The sequence below is a fragment of the Manihot esculenta genome, chromosome 8 (genome assembly GCF_001659605.2).
Source record: "Manihot esculenta cultivar AM560-2 chromosome 8, M.esculenta_v8, whole genome shotgun sequence".
NCBI classification, from domain to species: domain Eukaryota; kingdom Viridiplantae; phylum Streptophyta; class Magnoliopsida; order Malpighiales; family Euphorbiaceae; genus Manihot; species Manihot esculenta.
The window spans coordinates 2,880,671-2,900,184 of NC_035168.2; the positions used below are offsets into that span (position 1 = coordinate 2,880,671).

At 38.4% G+C, this 19,514-nt stretch overlaps 1 protein-coding gene across 1 annotated transcript; it reads left to right on the forward strand.

The window, feature by feature from the left end:
• The first annotated feature begins 2,449 nt into the window (after nucleotides 1–2,449).
• LOC110621716 (secoisolariciresinol dehydrogenase) lies at nucleotides 2,450–4,013 on the forward strand. The gene is made up of 2 exons (XM_021766003.2): nucleotides 2,450–2,919; nucleotides 3,030–4,013. Exons 1-2 carry the CDS (start codon nucleotides 2,879–2,881, stop codon nucleotides 3,826–3,828), a joined length of 840 nt encoding a protein of 279 aa, XP_021621695.1. The 5' UTR covers nucleotides 2,450–2,878; the 3' UTR covers nucleotides 3,829–4,013.
• The last annotated feature ends 15,501 nt before the right edge of the window (nucleotides 4,014–19,514 follow it).

A 19,514-nucleotide genomic window follows, 5' to 3' on the forward strand; every position in this document is an offset into this window, starting at 1 on the left:
GGCATACTTAATAATTTGCCATAAATGGAAGTGAGTGCTCTGAAAAGATTTTAGTCTAGATAGGATAATGCTTGATTTCACGGACGAGTAGAATTTGTAATTTTTTTTTTTAAAGCAAAACTACTGATTGTATTAATAAAATTCTATCAAATAAAGAGAGATATCATTCCAAATAGAGAGACGATTATGCCTGATAGATTCTCTAGGCAAAATATGAGCAGTTAGAGTAGCATTACGATGAACTCATCTAACAGAAATATCAGTTTTAGAGCCTAACAAAAATTTACAATCATTCAAAATCAAATCACTGCATAAGATAATTTGGCAAAAATGCTCATCAAGTGCCTGTCTCCTGAACAAAGTCACGGAAGAGAGTTTCTATGAGATAAAACTCGAATAAGGTTTCAAGACTGACGTCATCGTTGTGATTCCGGAAACCCATAACAACTAGTAAACTTCCATTGAACATTACCTTCCGAAACAACTGAATCAATAAAATTTGAAGAAAAGCCAACTACAAAAACAGACCCATGACTCTTTCACATTAACGAAAGATTTCCTCCCAATCCTTGTCTATTAACCGAGAAACAACCATCAAAATGTAAAAAATTACGAAAAAATTCCATACGAGAACTAAGAGCTTTTGTTTCCATCAAAAATAAAATATTCGACTTGTAACTAGGAACAAAATCCTTCAATACAATAATTGTCCGAGGATTACCACCATAAATCTATCAAAGAGGTCTGCATATTCTAAAAATTGATTGGATTGTATGTGAGAAACATCCCCACCATACAGAAATCACAAGTGATGATCGGAATATCTCTGAAACTTTTAATAGAGACAACAACATCTTCTTCTTCTTCGTCGATAGTCAATTAACGCAGATCGTCTTTCATGGGGAAGGGAAAGAAGAAGTTAGGTTTAAGGAAGAGGAAAAGGCGAGACTATCGAGTCATAAAAGGACACCGGAGGAAAACTTGAGTAGAAAGTTTAATGCATAGTGAATAAACTATTATAATTGAGCAGAATTTGTAATTTTGAAGTAGTTATACGTGGGAATTTATCTTCTATTTTTGGAATGAATGATTTTGTAATAAAAATAATTTAAATGAATTTTTTATAAAATTACACATAAATTTGTTTTCATGCATTCCCAATCCCCATTTAAAAAAAAATAATAATAATTTTCAGTTCAAAAATTTTTTAGGTTGAAAAAAAATTGATTTCCTTTATTCTAAAACAAGAGAATTATAAAAAAAAATAATTAAATTGAATTATTGTAAAACTTTTTTATTTTAAATAGAGGATTAATGATTATACTCGTAAAAAGCTGAAATGCAAGTACAATATATTTATAATCCGATCATGCTTAAATCATATTAAAAGAATGGAGGATAGTCATATGAATAAAATTGGATTACTCAGTTGAGTTGGTCCAAGGCATCAGTTTTCAATTCTGATTTTTCAAAACTGAATTTTCTTTTTTTTTGTTTTTTTTTCATATTACAATTTCACATTTGGTATGAATAATTTTAACAAAAAAAATTTTAATAAATTTTAATAAAATTATTTATAATTTTATGTTTATAAATAACAAAAAATTTTCGAGTTAAAAAATTTAAATTTTTTATTTTTAATAAAAATTTATAAAAAAAAGTAAATCAAATAAATTTTTATGAAATTTGTGATTTCAAATGGAAGGTAAAATACTCTCTTATGATTTTAAATGCTAAAATTTAATAGTAAAATGAATAAATAAATAAAATCAGATGGAAGGGCTAAAAAGAAAGAAATAAAAATCAAAATCGGCGGCTAACTGCATAAGAAAAAGACTCAATAATTTCCTCATTCATAATAAGCAAATTCATATATTATTTTTACGTATTTATACTTGAAAGTAAGGATTTAAATTTAGTTTTAGCATAAATTATTAATGAATTAAAAACTTTAAACTGCACAATTTTATTTATTAAGAGTTGTAGTAAATTTGAAACACTATTTTATAAATTATTTCAAATTCAATTTTAGGTATGATACATTCTATATTTAATTATAAATTTTAAGATATACTTTAATTAGTGGAATAAAATATATATTTTATCAAATTTAAATTTCATATTTCAAAATTTTCTATCCAAATTAACACGGATTGCTACATCATGAAAAGACATTCACCCAATTCAATTTCAGGCATTTGAATAAAGTTAGAAAGAAAAAAAAAAAACTTCAATTTCATATAATTTTTCCGAAATGAAATTGCAATTTTTTACAAGGCCTTTACCAGGAAATTATTGACATGACCATGTTTTCAATTTTATCCAAATGGAAATAAAAAGAATTTGATGCGTGCAAAAATGACCAACTCGCCAAATAGTTTATTTGGACAATTTCTAGAGCTGAAGAACACCTGAACAACAACAACCCAATTGCAAAATTGATCACAGCCACCACGTCTCCATTAACACATACCAGAATTCTTCGATTAGGCTATTTGAATTGGCGAACAATGTCATCATCCATCGGCAGCCTGCATTTTCTGATTTTAAAGCAGCCGCCACAGTTTTCCAGCTCACGATGTGATATGTCAACGTAGAAATATTACCATTCATGGATCTTCAAACCACACTTGCCTGAAGGATATAAACTCTGTTCCATAGTAAGTTTAAAAAGTACGTAGTGTTTAGGGTAAATAACTATTTATTGGTAAAATCGCCATTACAGATAGTATTACCCAACGGAGTCATAGAGAATAAGTTGTTCATTACCCTATAAAAGGTCTCGTCTACAATCAAGAAAGACATAATCGATTCACAAGCATAATACAATCTCTTCTTTTACGTAAAATAACATCGATCAACTTTGCAAAAAGAAAAGATGAGTTCAAGCCATTCATCATCAACCTCCACCTCTAGAAGGTAAAAAAACATTATTAATTCTTATTTCTCAATATCCTTTTATCCATCACTTACCTCGTACTTTTCACGTTTTCCTAAAGAAATCTTTGCAATAAACTGCCTTTTTGCAGGTTAGAAGGCAAGGTAGCACTGATAACTGGTGCAGCTAGTGGAATAGGTGAGAGCATCTCCAGAGTATTTGTCCAACAAGGAGCTAAAGTACTCATTGCAGATGTCCAAGACGAGCTTGGGCACGCCATCTGCCAAGAATTCAGCTCCGAAGAAACCATCTCTTATGTCCACTGCGATGTAACTTCTGAGTCTGACGTTAAAAATGCTGTGGATACAGCAGTCTCCAGGTATGGGAAGCTCGATATCATGTTCAACAATGCTGGAATTGGAGGTGGCCCAGAATCAGGAATATCTACTTCGAACAGTGAAAATTTTAAGTGGGTGTTTGATGTGAATGTGTTTGGTAGCTTCTTCGGAGCCAAACATGCCGCAAGAGTGATGATCCCAGCTAAGAAAGGTTGCATACTCTTCACTTCAAGTCTAGTTTCTGTATGTTTCACAGATACTGCATCAAATGCATATACAGCTTCGAAACATGCAGTGGTAGGGCTTGCCAAGAACTTAGCTGTGGAGTTGGGGCAATATGGAATAAGGGTTAACAGTATTTCACCTGCTGGCGTTGTAACTCCATCGCTCACAAAACATTTGAATTTGGGGAAGAAAGAGGCTGAAGATTTATTTTCTTCAGCAGGAAATTTGAAAGGAGTGGTTTTGGAACCGGAAGATGTAGCAAATGCAGCCTTGTATCTAGCAAGTGACGAATCCAAGTACGTGAGTGGAATCAACTTGGTGGTTGACGGAGGCTACAGTCTCACCAATCCCTCTCTTCCCAATGCTCTCAAAAGCCTATCTTCTTAAGATTGCAGCTTTTGCATCTTTGCCATTATAATATGATAACGGTGATCGAGATTACAAGCTTTTTCTTTCTTTCAATGGCCACTTAGTAAATAAATTCTTGTAGTTTTAATGGGCATTTACATTCTCTGTTTAAACGTATTGTTTAGTAATTTATTATTTGCGAGTATTGGTGTGTACTGTAATAAAAAAAAATCCAATAAAAGAAAATTTCCTATTGTTAATTACATGCTTCCCTATAGTTGAGCTTTTTTTCATATCATACATAATTTAAAAACTTATTATCACATCATGTAAGTTCCGAAAATATTTTTGAATTCTGCCGAACAAGTATGTTCGACATTCATAGTGCCGAACAAAGCGTAGTTCGACACTATGAATGTCGAACTGCATATTTTGGTGCAAGCTGGACATCCAAACATGGTCAGCTTGCATGCATAACCACATGCATGAGTCTCATGCATAATAATCAAGCCTTCATATAGAAAAATTAGAGATTAAGATCACACCTAGTAAACATGCATAATTAAAAGCGTAAGCAGATTTAATGGTGAACCTCCCAGAGCTAGAGACCTTCCAATACAACTTATCTCGGTCACCACTGTTGAGTGCAAAACTAATAGTGGACAGGTGTAATAGCAACACAGCTAGAAGGAACTGCTCCATTTGGCTCCATCGCCATCCTGTATCAACACTACAGTATTGAGCAAGCGAGTCTGACAGCAAACATGGTTGGACTTGAACTCTAGTACAATCAATGAGTTTACTGCCATTCAGTAACCAGTTGTCATTCCAAAAATTGATGGACTCTCCATTCCCAACCGACCAGCCCAAGCAATCTCTAAGGTCAGCCCAAACTGCATTTACCTCGTCCACACGTTAGAGCACCGCACTTTCCTTGCCTGTGTCGAAATGAAATTTCCCACAATGTTATATTTGGATCACAGAACTTGTGCCCAAAGGTCTTAATTATTATTAACAATTCCCAAGCAACTTTCAATATAAAAGACTTATTCACAAGGTATGCACCATGGAATCCAAGACCTCCCATATCCTTAGGAAGAGTAATCCTAAGCCGATTCCAGAGAACAAGAGCGACCTTTCTTTTGCGCTTCTCCAGATAAAGCTTCTTCACATCTTGTCAATCTCATCACAAATAGCAGAAGGCATATAGGTAACTTCCATGGCATACATGGATATGGTCGAAAGAAACGATTGAGCATACGTAATACGCCTTGCAAGAGAAATTTCCTAGAACCTCAACTCAAGAGCTTTTAATGAATTTTGTCTTAGTGAAAGCACTTCTTCGTGATTCAGTCATGGATGAAGATGATTGTACCCTACGGTCAATCTAATATTGATTGTATTTTGATATTATTTTTCATATATTTTAAATATTTAAATATATTATATAAATATCGTTATTTATTTTTAATATTAATTTAATTAAATTTTGAATAAAAATAAAGTCCGTTATTTATTTTTAGTGTTAATTTAATTAAATTTCGAATAAAAATAAAGTTTACGAGACTATATTATTGTGGAGATAAAATTATAATGTGGTTATAATTATAAAATTCTTATTACATTTAAGTAATGTCTCTAAATATTTCTTATCGATATTCTTATCATAATTGCACAATTATTAAACCTGTTGAGACTGATACATATTATATTCTTTCCTTTTAGAGAAAACAACTGATTTCATAGGTGGAGATATGTTAAATATCTATAACTAGTATATAAATGTTTATTTTATGAATAAGTGCACTAAAATCCGCCTCAGAAATTTATATGAAAAATATTATATGTCTGTTGATTACTTAAATAAAAGTTGTGTAAATGATTCTTTAATTTGAAATTAATAAATAATCTGTCGTCTCTTGAAGCAACTCAAAAAGGGGTGAATTGAGTTTATAAAAAAATTAAAGGCTAAAATCATAAATTAAAAAAGAATAAGGAAGGAAGAGTGATAATGAACACAAAGATTTACATAGGTTCAACTATCCCAAGTCTACATCCTCTCATCAAGACTCTACTTGACAGTTTAATTTCACTATCAAATTTTTTTTAGATGAAGATTAAAACTCCTTACAATTCTAAAGTAAAATCCTTACTCTATATAAATTCTCTTTTTCTCACAAGAGCAATCATTTATTCAAAATCACACCCATTATAATAAATTCACTCAACAACCATCACTCAATTTCAAAACACAAACCAATTATAACTCAAAGCAACCTTTCAATAAATTAATGATATGGCTCAAAGTTTAGAGAGAAAAAGAGTGTCAAAAGCTTGAATCTCAATAAATATGAGCTTAGATGGTTGTTGTAAATTTTTTCATATAAAAAAACACATTATATTTATAGTTCTAACATAAATAGATCGTTGGAGATGTATTAAATGCAAATAGAGTCATTTGTGAATTGAAATACATGTTATTTTGTGTTCAAAAAAACTCAAGTTCAACGATCTAAGGTTAAAGTTCCGTGGCGAACCTTTGGAGGTGAAAATACAACTTTTTGAAAATAAACTTTCGGCGGCTTAAAGTCTAATGTTTGGCGGCTGAAAATTTGGGACTTTTACCTCTGCTTCTGCACTTTCAGAAGCCTAACATTGATTTAGGAGCACAAAATATTTCATTAAATCTTTAAAAAATTCATAACTTAGGTTACAAAACTCCGACTTTCAATTTGTTTGAATCCTTGTAACCTATATTTTAAAATTTTTTAGTTTAATAAAAAATAATTTCAAAGGTCCCTCAAAGAATTATGGAGCAAAACCCTAAGTTACAAGTTTTCAATTTTTATTCTATTTGAATTTTTGTAACCTATAATTTGAAATATCTTATTTGGTAGAAAAATATCTTCAAAAAGGCTCCATACGTCAAATTTTATTTTGATCCAAAAAATAATTACTTAAAGAACAATACAATTAATTAATTGAAATTTATAATGCATAAACTAAAAATTACATTTTTGTCCTTTTTTTGTAGTATGCTTCCAATCTTGGCACTTTTTATTCTTGAAAATGCAGCAATTCTATTTATTTAAATCAGGGACCTACAAGTTTATACAAATACTTCTAAAGATAATTAGTAGCACTTCAATTGTTTATTAGTCATCAAAATAAGGATTAGAACACTTAGGTCCAACATAATCTTATATAGAAACTTTTATATTTTGATTTATCTTATACGTGACTTGGTTCATAAATAACAAATGGAAATGAATTGGATATATTAGGAACTGTATGAATGTGTTTATATGATTGAGATATGATTTATCACCCTAGGTTAAATTAGGGAATATACTATTTGTTTTCTGATAGCATTGATAATGAAATCCTTGCGCAAGGTTGAATAAAATTAGTAAATGAGATTTAAATTTAATTCAATATGTCAATAGCTAATAAATTAGAACTAATATAATTTAGCATTGCAGCAGATATGTTTAATGCATCAAATGTTAAGTTGGGACATTTATGATGAAAAGATATTAATTTCATTAACAAACCATGCACTGAAAAGTTAAGTCAAACCACTTTTGACATTTCGATTATTTGGATAGTTTTGACACGTTGCTAGACAATGTTCTTGACTTTCAAATTAATTAATTAGTTAATTATATTTATTGTCAATATACTTGAAATCTAATGGGTCACACACATAAAGAAATTTTGTGATAAAATAAAACGAGAAGTTAAATCAAGTAAAACTTCTATTTCAAAAAAAAAAAAATCAAATAAGACTTGATTGCATATAAATTGGTATTGGGATTTGAAAAAAATTACGATTTTGAACTAATTAATTAAGGACTTAATTAAAATTATGTAAAATTTACATGGTCTGTTAATTAAAGTTTTAGAACATAATTATAATTTATTTATTTAATTAGTTAAATAAATAAATAAACACTATTATATTGAAATCCTAGAGTTTTAGTATAAAAGGATATATTATGAGAATATGTGCCTCAGCTGACAAAAACATTTTGATAGCCTCCAGAATTTATAGGAAAGACAGAGAGTTAACACTCAAAACATCTACACTTCTCGATCCCTTAGAACCGTTCTAAGATTTTTCAATTGTCATTCTGCCTAGATATCGTTAGAGACCGTACACTTGTACAATTTATGATTTGCGACAACCCAATCGAGATGAACGATCTTGTGTTTTGCTGCAAAAAAAAAATGGAAGGTATTTATTTTCTCTTTAAATATTATTGCTTTTTTCTTTTAAACGAGATTCATGTTGGTGAAAAATTTTATTTTTCTATTTTTTTTCTTTACGTTCAATCCGATTGAAACCCAGTATACACCTAGATATTTACTTAGATTATCAGATGCTACAACCTCTAATTGTGCACATACATTTTGCACACTGGTATTGACATTTCTAGCAAAAAAAACACTCGCGTCTTAGGAAAAACTTTAAGAAATGATATTAATACTACATGGAGAGTAGCAAGTTATTGTTAGGAATCGAACAATCACATAATCTAAAAATAAGCACAAAAAGAAATTAACACACATATTTAACGTGGGTCACTAATTTGACTATGTCCATGGCGGCTAGAGTTTTCTTATTTCTCTTGAGTTTTGAAACAGAATACACTAGGAGAATATTACATATTTATATACTCAGGAAAAATACAAAAAATAAAATAGCTCTCAAAAAAATTAGAGACAGTAGGGTATGGTGTATAGTCCATAATATATTATTAGATTACATATCTTAACAATTCTCCCACTTGGAGACTAATCTAGTCAACCCAACCATTTTCATACTCCATGCCAATGTACCAATAGAGACACCTAACTGCAAATATCTTCCATACTATTGTAGAAGACCAACTGAAGTCTTGTACAGCCCCAACTTTCCAGCATCAACATCTTTAGTCAACATGTCTGCTGGATTCTTAGTATCTTCAATTTTCTTCAAACACATCTCACCTTCTTCCATCAAACTGTGAGTGAAATGGTACCTATGTTAGATGTGTTTTGTTCTGAAGTGATACATTGGGTTTTTCACTAAATGTATGACACTCTGACTATCGGTAAAAAGAAGTTTGTCAAGCTGCTTCTTGTCAAACTCTTCCAAATAATCAGTCAACCATATCATCCCCTTACCAGCTTCAGCAATTATAATATATTCAACCTCTGTAGATAACATAAAGACACACTTCTGAAGTTTAGACATCCAACTCACTACTGTCCCATCTATAGTGTAGACATACCTAAATATACTTTTACTTGTATCTATATCTCCACTAAGATCAGCATCAACAAAATCTTCTAATACTATCTTGTTATTCCCATTACAAAGTGATGTACTAGCTGTTCCTTTCAAGTATCTCACGAGCCACTTCACAGCTTTTCAATGCTCTTTTCTTGGATCTGATATATATCTACTCACAGCTCTTACTGCATGTGCTATATCAAGTCTAGTACTGTAATATCCGGCTCAAGTCCGGCCTCGGAATTCCTGTAGTTCGGTGGAATCTCGAGTGTCGGAACCCTCGAGAAGGGTAAGACATATGTTTTCATGTGTGTTTTAAGAGTTTTGAATGTTTTCAGGTGTGAAAGGAAATGAGTGTTGAAAGAAAAGCAACAAGGGAGAAATGCAAAGGTTCGGCCGCCGAAGGTCACTTTCGGCCGCCGAACATTGCATGGTTTCGGATTCACGTTCGGCTGCAGAAGGTGGTCTGGCCAGCCACCTATAAAAGGGCCAAAGGTCGGTGGAAGGAGGCTATTTCTCCTCCACTTGCAGCCAGAGGTGAGTTCTAGCCTCTCTCACGTTGACTTTCATGGTTTTTATGATTTCCTTCAAATCTTTCCAAGGTTTTAAGCGTTTTGATGATTTTTGAAGGTTTTAAGCAAAAAGAACAAAGTTTGAAGCTTGGAGAGTTTGAGAACGGATTTCTCTCTATCTCCACGTTAGGATCGTGTAATCTCTTGTTTAGAAGAGGTAAGTACAGATCCTGAACCTTCTTTGTTGATTTTTGAAGGTTTTATGAAGTTTGTATGGGTAGTATGCATGTTTAGGTTTAGGTGAGGTTTTTGGTGATCTTTCATGTTTAAGTGTTATGTGCTATGTTTGTTTGGGGTTTAGGATAGTTTGAGACTCCTTTGTGCATATATATGTGTATGTGCTAGTTGGGAGTAGTTGATATGCATGTTGTAGGTTTTTGGGCAAAGTTTGCATGAAACAGAGCAAGGTTCTGTCCCCTGGACAAAACCAGGTTCGGCCGTCGAACATGCTTGGAGGCAGTTTCGGCTGCCAAAGCTTGCCTCCGAAAGCTAAGCTTTCGGTTTAGAAAGGGACTTTCGGCCGCCGAAAGAGGGAGTTCGGCCGCCGAAAGAGGGAGTTCGGCCGCCGAAAGGAGGTGAGTTTCGTCTCTGGAGAGGGGTTTCGGCCGCCGAACCTGCCGCCGAAAGTGCCCTGTCCAGCCTTCTTTTGCCTGTTTTCTGTGAATGTTCTAGGATGGTTTAGAAGGGTTTTGGGGAGTTTCTTAGAAGTGTTCTTGAGTGAGTTTGGTCCCTCATTTGAGTCCACCTGTGTAGGTACGGACCAGAGGAATCAGGGAGGTCAGCAGTGAGTCCAGTTTCAGAACCTGCAGAGTCAGTTCAGAGTCAACCCGAGGTGAGTGGAACTGAATTTCGTATTTTAATATGAGAAACGAGTATTTTATCATGCTTCATGCATCATGAATATGCTATAGGGTGAGTGCATTAGTGTACACGAATATGATGCATTGCATTTATCCTTGATTCTATGACTGTATGGACATAGTAAGGATTCAATAGCCCTCAGAGGAAAGACCTGGAACAGCCCTACGGGGACCAGGCATAAAGACCTGGAACAGCCCTACGGGGACCAGGCACAAAGACCTGGAACAGCCCTACAGGGACCAGGCATATGATATAGAGGGAGTGTTGATCCGTCCATGCTGAGATGTGATTACTTGTGATGTGAGACATTGCATGAAAGCATGTTTTATCACCTGTTCTTTATTACTGTTCTACTCACTGGGCTATAGTAGCTCATCCCTCTCCCCTAACTCCAGTTGTGCAGGTTCAGAATTCAGAGGGAAGTCAGCAGGGTACAGGAAGAGTATATAGTTTGTAATAGTTAGTTAGTGTGGACATGTAACTGTAAATGTAAAGAGATAATGTATGTGTACAGTGTATAGAATGGTGCTTGATTATAAGAGTTGTAATCCCTTTTTGTGGTTTCACATGATCAGTTTATGTTTATATATTGTTGTATGTTTATGAGAAAACCAGGCTTAACATTATGAGTTTTATCCGCCTAGAGCAATGAGGAGCTCTAGTAGGGATTGGTAGAGAACAGAGATAGTGCATGCACAGGTTAAGCCTTGGAATGAAGAAAAGTTTTATGTTTTGACAGCAAATATATGATCATGTATGGGATGTCACAGGTTCACAGTCAGGATAGCAGGCTTACTACGGGTCCCGGCGACCTTAAGTCGATCTGGATCCTAGTGCCGGTGGCAGTTCGATTTTCGGGCTGTTACAGATTGGTATCAGAGCCCTAGGTTCACATGGTCGGACCTATAGAGCTAGAGTTGGGCTCATAGAGGTTTTAGCAGGTCAGGCACCATAGGGAAACATGTCCACTAGGATAGGATGTCAGTCCTGTCGCTATATACTGATGTGCAATGCCATGATTCATACATGTGCATTCGTTTATATGTGGTGTATGCTGATATGTGTTGCTTATGTGCTCTGTGATGTGTTGTTTTCCAGCGAGAGTTAAGATGCGAGGAACTCGTCGATCCGCGAGATTGACTGGAGTCCCACCTGTAAGTGAGGGTACAGCTGCTCGTCCACCTGCCTTGCCAAGGGCAAGATCTCACAGGTCAAGCAGGGAGGGAACGTCAAGAGACCCTAGAAGGTCTTCTGACGAGAGCAGAAGAGGAATAGACAGAGGGGGAAGATCAGACGAAGAGAGAGTTTCTATGGAGGAGGATCAGAGGAGAGAGGTCAGTATGGGTATAGGAAGGTCAGAAGAAGGTATGGGGGAGTCCCAGGGAGGCGCACATGCCTCAGGGTTTGGCTATCCACCCTTTCCTCAGGGCCCAGAGTATCCGATGGGAGGCACGTCGGATTACTCCAGCTTTGCCCCATATCCACCCTACATGCCATATATGCCCTATCCTTCCTTCTATCCACCATATCATATGTATCCACCCCCACCTTTTCAGCCAAGTTCAGCATCGCCTGAATCCAGAGAAACAGTACCTCCACCACCACCTGAACCAATAGCCCCTGTTGTTGAAATACAACCCAGTTCTTCAGGGGGAACTAAGGTGAAGATGATTGAGTACTTAAAGTTGGATGCTCCTAAATTCAATACGGGAGATGATCCCTTTGAGTATCTCAGTGCAGTCAGAATGATAACAAGCGAGTTGGGAGCAGATGATAGCAGGGCCATTGAGATGGCAGGGTTCACATTAAAGTGCAAGAAAGCCAGAGAATGGTTTAAGAACTATGTGGACCCCAGAATTGACAGTATGACATGGGAAGAGTTCGCCAACGAATTTGCTGGGTGGGCTTTCCCTGACAGTTCCAGGGAGCTAAAGGTTGTGGAGTTTGAGCAGTTGAGACAGACGGAGGAGATGAGCGTTGATGAGTATACAGATAAGTTCCTGGAATTGTTACCATACGTGGGTCAGGCGTATGATACAGATCAGAAGAAGGCAAAGAGATATGCCACAAGGCTTCATCCCCGGTATTTCTCTTTGATTCTCCACGCGGAGAAGGAGAGTTTCCACTCCATTGTGGATGCTGCTAGAAAGATGGAGGCCAGTGCCATAAGTCAAGGAGTAGTCAATCAACCAAAGGCACAGTCTTCTGGTACTAAACCAGGTTCCTCCTCACAGAGTACAGCAAGTGCGAGTAAGAAGAGATGGCACAAACTCAGAGGAAAGAGAGGCAAGTTCTGGAACCGGATTAAAACGGGTCTGGGAATGAGGAGCGGCTCTAGTTCTGGCACAGATCTTCCAGTTTGCAATAGGTGTGGGAGACCACATAGCGGAGCTTGTTTGTTGGGATCTACAGCCTGCTATAGATGTGGGCAGGAGGGACATTTTGCACGGGAATGTCCTCAGGCGACTTTGGTTACACCATCCCAGCAGATGACCTTAGGTAGTGTCGTTCAGTCAGCAGCTTCAGTCCGTCCACCAAGCAGTGGCAGAGGTAGAGGAAGAGGGGCAGCCTCCTCATCAGGGATGGGTTCCCGAGGTGCAGGTCCATCAGCCCCAGCACGGATTTTCACCATGACTCAATAGGAGGCAGACACTTCGAACACAGTGGTGTCAGGTAATCTCATCATTGGGTGTTCAGAGGTGTATGCTTTGATGGACCCCGGTGCTTCTCACTCTTTCATTTCTTATAGAGCCGCAGAGAGATTGGGGTTGATTGTATCCGAGTTAGCGTGTCCTCTCTGGGTCAGTGGACCTAGATGTGACCCATCCTTGGCAGAGTCAGTCTGTCAGTTCAGTCCAGTGTTTATAGAGGATAGATGCCTTCCAGCTGACCTTGTGGTTCTAGAGTTGACAGATTTTGATGTCATTCTAGGGATGGATTGGTTATCTATCTATAGTGCTACCTTGCACTGTAGGGACAAGGTAGTGAGTCTCAGAGACCAGGATGGGTCAGAGTGTGTCTTCAGAGGAGATAGGAGAGGGACACCTAGGGGTTTAATATCAGCCCTCCAGGCTCGTAGGATGTTGCGGAAAGGTTGTCAGGGGTTCCTAGCTTATGTGAGAGAGCTAGACAGTCAGGTTAGGGAACCATCCTCAGTACCAGTTGTTAGAGACTTCCCAGATGTGTTTCCTGAAGAGCTTCCAGGACTACCACCTGATAGGGAAATAGAGTTCGAGATAGAGTTGATGCCCAGTGCCAGACCGATCTCTATTCCTCCCTACAGGATGGCACCAGCAGAGTTGAGAGAGTTGAAAGAGCAGTTACAGGATTTGGTAGCTAAGGGTTTCATCCGTCCGAGTACCTCACCCTGGGGTGCTCCAGTTTTATTTGTCAGAAAGAAGGATGGACCTCTTAGACTTTGTGTCGACTACAGAAAGTTGAACAAAGTTACTATAAAAAACAAGTATCCTTTACCCAGGATCGATGATCTATTCGACCAACTGTTAGGAGCAGGTTGTTTTTCGAAGATAGATATGAGATCCGGATACCACCAGTTAAAGATCAGGGAAGGAGATGTCTCCAAGGATGCTTTTCGAACCAGATATGGGCATTATGAGTTCCTAGTGATGCCGTTCGGGTTGACTAATGCCCCTGCAGCATTCATGGATCTCATGAATAGGGTTTTCAGGGAGTACTTGGATCGTTTTGTGATCGTCTTTATAGATGATATCTTGGTGTACTCCAGGAATGCAGAAGAGCATGCCCAGCATCTGAGGATAGTGTTGCAAACCTTGCGAGAGCATGGCTTGTATGCCAAGTTCTCCAAGTGCAAATTCTGGCTAAGGAGCATTGCCTTTTTGGGACATGTAGTTTCAGAGAAAGGAATAGCAGTAGATCCCAAGAAGGTAGAGGCAGTAGCTAATTGGTCTACACCCACGACAGTGACTGAGATCAAGAGTTTTCTGGGTTTGGCAGGCTACTATCGGAGGTTCGTTCAGGACTTTTCGAAGATAGCTGCTCCTATGACCAGACTGACCAGGAAGAATCAGAAGTTCGTATGGTCAGAGGATTGTGATGCGAGTTTTGAAGAGTTGAAGAGACGGTTGACTTTAGCACCGGTGTTAGCTCTGCCGATTAATGATGAAGACTTCACAGTGTTCTGTGATGCATCCCGAGTGGGATTAGGTTGTGTGTTAATGCAGAATGACAGAGTGATAGCTTATGCTTCTAGGCAGCTGAAGAGGCACGAGCTGAACTATCCGACACATGATCTTGAGATGGCAGCTGTTATCTTTGCACTTAAGATGTGGAGGCATTACCTCTATGGGGTAAAGTGTGAGATCTATACAGATCATAAGAGCCTGCAGCACATCTTGAGTCAGAGAGAGTTAAACTTGAGGCAGAGACGGTGGGTAGAATTGCTCAGTGATTACGATTGTAAGATCCAGTATCATCCGGGTAAGGCTAATGTTGTAGCTAATGCCTTAAGCCGGAAATCACTTGGCAGTTTATCCCACATTGCAGTAGAGAGAAGACCGGTGGTGAAGGACTTTTATAGACTCATGGATGAAGGACTACAGTTGCAGTTATCTGGTACAGGTGCTTTGCTTGCACAGATGAGAGTTACACCAGTGTTTCTAGAGCAAGTGGCTCTGAAACAGCACGAAGATCCTGAGTTAGTGAAAATTGCCAGGACTGTTCAGTCTGGCAACAGTGCAGCGTTCAGATTTGACAGTGAGGGGATTCTTCGTCATGGTAAGAGATTATGTGTACCAGATGATAGCAGTTTAAAGGAAGACATTATGAGGGAAGCTCATAATGCAAGGTATAGCGTTCACCCTGGAGCCACCAAGATGTATCAAGATCTGAGAAGGGTGTATTGGTGGCCAGCAATGAAGAGGGAAGTGGCACAGTTTGTGTCAGCCTGCGAGACATGTCAAAGGGTGAAGCTAGAACACCAGAAGCCGGCTGGAATGCTTAACCCACTGCCGATTCCAGAGTGGAAATGGGAGACCATAGCTATGGATTTTGTAGTGGGGTTACCGACGACGTCTAACAGACTAGACTCCATATGGGTGATTGTGGATAGACTCACCAAATCTGCCCACTTCATTCCAGTCAGGAGTAACTATTCTGTGGACAAGTTGGCGCAGGTGTATGTAGACGAGATAGTGAGGCTGCATGGAGTTCCAGTGTCGATAGTATCAGATAGAGGACCTCAGTTCACCTCCAGGTTTTGGCGAAGTCTGCAGAGTGAATTGGGCACAAGATTGGATTTCAGCACTGCTTTCCATCCACAGACAGACGGTCAGTCAGAGAGGACCATCCAAACCATAGAAGATATGTTGAGAATGTGTGTGTTAGACTTTGGCGGTTCTTGGAGGCAGCATCTACCTCTGGTGGAGTTTGCCTACAACAACAGCCATCATGCTAGCATAGGGATGGCCCCTTATGAAGCTTTGTATGGGAGGAAGTGCCGAACACCTGTTTGCTGGGAAGAGGTAGGAGAGAAGGCTCTTGCAGGGCCAGAGCTAGTTGAGATTACCAGCAAGTTAGTGCCTATCATCAGAGAGAGGATCAAGACAGCTGTTAGCAGACAGAAAAGCTATGCAGACATCCGTAGGAAACAGATAGAGTTTCAGGAGGGGGATATGGTATTGTTAAAGGTGTCTCCAATGAAGGGAGTGGTTCGCTTTGGAAAGAAGGGTAAACTGGCCCCACAGTACATTGGTCCCTTTGAGATTTTGCAAAGGATCGGAAATGTGTCGTATAAGCTGGATTTACCTACCTCGATGGAAAGAATTCACCCGGTATTCCATGTTTCTATGTTGAGCAAGTTTGTGTCAGATCCAGAGAAGGTTCTTAATGAACCTGAGGTGGAAATCTTAAGTGATCTCACCTATGTAGAGCAGCCAGTGCGGATCTTAGACACCCAGATCAGAAAGCTGAGAAACAAGGAGATACCAATGGTTAAAGTCCTATGGAACCACCACAATCTAGAAGAGTGCACCTGGGAGACACGGGAGTCTATGCTCCAACAGTACCCATATCTGTTTTAAGGTTAGTTTTTCCCCTTTTCTATGTGTTTTATGTTGTGTTAGGGACATTCGGGGACGAATGTTCTTAAGGGGGGGAGAATGTAATATCCGGCTCGAGTCCGGCCTCGGAATTCCTGTAGTTCGGTGGAATCTCGAGTGTCGGAACCCTCGAGAAGGGTAAGACATATGTTTTCATGTGTATTTTAAGAGTTTTGAATGTTTTCAGGTGTGAAAGGAAATGAGTGTTGAAAGAAAAGCAACAAGGGAGAAATGCAAAGGTTCGGCCGCCGAAGGTCACTTTCGGCCGCCGAACATTGCATGGTTTCGGATTCACGTTCGGCTGCCGAAGGTGGTCTGGCCAGCCACCTATAAAAGGGCCAAAGGTCGGTGGAAGGAGGCTATTTCTCCTCCACTTGCAGCCAGAGGTGAGTTCTAGCCTCTCTCACGTTGACTTTCATGGTTTTTATGATTTCCTTCAAATCTTTCCAAGGTTTTAAGCGTTTTGATGATTTTTGAAGGTTTTAAGCAAAAAGAACAAAGTTTGAAGCTTGGAGAGTTTGAAAACAGATTTCTCTCTATCTCCACGTTAGGATCGTGTAATCTCTTGTTTAGAAGAGGTAAGTACAGATCCTGAACCTTCTTTGTTGATTTTTGAAGGTTTTATGAAGTTTGTATGGGTAGTATGCATGTTTAGGTTTAGGTGAGGTTTTTGGTGATCTTTCATGTTTAAGTGTTATGTGCTATGTTTGTTTGGGGTTTAGGATAATTTGAGACCCCTTTGTGCATATATATGTGTATGTGCTAGTTGGGAGTAGTTGATATGCATGTTGTAGGTTTTTGGGCAAAGTTTGCATGAAACAGAGCAAGGTTCTGTCCCCTGGACAAAACCAGATTCGGCCGCCGAAAGAAGGTTCGGCCGCCGAACATGCTTGGAGGCAGTTTCGGCTGCCAAAGCTTGCCCCCGAAAGCTAAGCTTTCGGTTTAGAAAGGGACTTTCGGCCGCCGAAAGAGGGAGTTCGGCCGCCGAAAGGAGGTGAGTTTCGTCTCTGGAGAGGGGTTTCGGCCGCCGAACCTGCCGCCGAAAGTGCCCTGTCCAGCCTTCTTTTGCCTGTTTTCTGTGAATGTTCTAGGATGGTTTAGAAGGGTTTTGGGGAGTTTCTTAGAAGTGTTCTTGAGTTAGTTTGGTCCCTCATTTGAGTCCACCTGTGTAGGTACGGACCAGAGGAATCAGGGAGGTCAGCAGTGAGTCCAGTTTCAGAACCTGCAGAGTCAGTTCAGAGTCAACCCGAGGTGAGTGGAACTGAATTTCGTATTTTAATATGAGAAACGAGTATTTTATCATGCTTCATGCATCATGAATATTCTATAGGGTGAGTGCATTAGTGTACACGAATATGATGCATTGCATTTATCCTTGATTCTATGACTGTATGGACATAGTAAGGATTCAATAGCCCTCAGAGGAAAGACCTGGAACAGCCCTACGGGGACCAGGCATAAAGACCTGGAACAGCCCTACGGGGACCAGGCACAAAGACCTGGAACAGCCCTACGAGGACCAGGCATATGATATAGAGGGAGTGTTGATCCGTCCATGCTGAGATGTGATTACTTGTGATGTGAGACATTGCATGAAAGTATGTTTTATCACCTGTTCTTTATTACTGTTCTACTCACTGGGCTATAGTAGCTCATCCCTCTCCCCTAACTCCAGTTGTGCAGGTTCAGAATTCAGAGGGAAGTCAGCAGGGTACCGGAAGAGTATATAGTTTGTAATAGTTAGTTAGTGTGGACATGTAACTGTAAATGTAAAGAGATAATGTATGTGTACAGTGTATAAAATGGTGCTTGATTATAAGAGTTGTAATCCTTTTTTGTGGTTTCACATGATCAGTTTATGTTTATATATTGTTGTATGTTTATGAGAAAACCAGGCTTAACATTATGAGTTTTATCCGCCTAGAGCAATGAGGAGCTCTAGTAGGGATTGGTAGAGAACAGAGATAGTGCATGCACAGGTTAAGCCTTCGAATGAAGAAAAGTTTTATGTTTTGACAGCAAATATATGATCATGTATGGGATGTCACAGGTTCACAGTCAGGATAGCAGGCTTACTACGGGTCCCGGCGACCTTAAGTCGATCTGGATCCTAGTGCCGGTGGCAGTTCGGTTTCCGGGCTGTTACAAGTACAAACCATAGCATACATCAAACTCCCAACTGCGGAAGCATAAGGTATTTTTGCCATATGATCACGCTCCATAGCTATCTTAGGTGATTGTTCCTTTGATAATTTGAGATGGTTAGCCAAAGACGTGCACATGGGCTTAGTATCATTAACTCAGAACCTGGACAATACCTTTTGAATATATTGCTCCGAGGACAAATTTAGAATTCAAGCAGAATTATCCCGAAAAATCCTCATCCCTAGAATTTGCTTTGTTGCACCCAAAATTTTCATCTCAAACTCCAATGACAGTCTTCTCTTAGAATTATTGATCTCCTCCATACTTGACCCTACAATTAACATATCATCCATATACAAGGGTAAAATAACAAAGAAGTCAGTAGACTTCTTAATATAATAACACTAATTCTTTTCACTCTTGCAAAAACCGTTTCTGCACATGAAAGAGTCAAACTTCTTATTTTACTGTCTTGGAGCCTACTTCAACCCATACAAACTCCTCTTGAGCTTGCACATCATGTGTTCCATATCAGGAACCTCATATTCCTATAGTTGCTTTATGTAGATCTTGAGCTTGCACATCCATCTGCTCAAGGTGCAAGTTTTCTACTGCAACAATACTCAGTAAAATTCTGATTGTGATTAACTTCACAACAGGAGAGAATATTTTAGTGTAATCAATATCTTTTCTTTGTTAATACCCCTTGACCACCAATCGAGCTTTGAACCTAATTTTACCATCAGTTTCATTCTTGATCCTGTAAACCCACTTGTTCAACAAAGCTTTCTT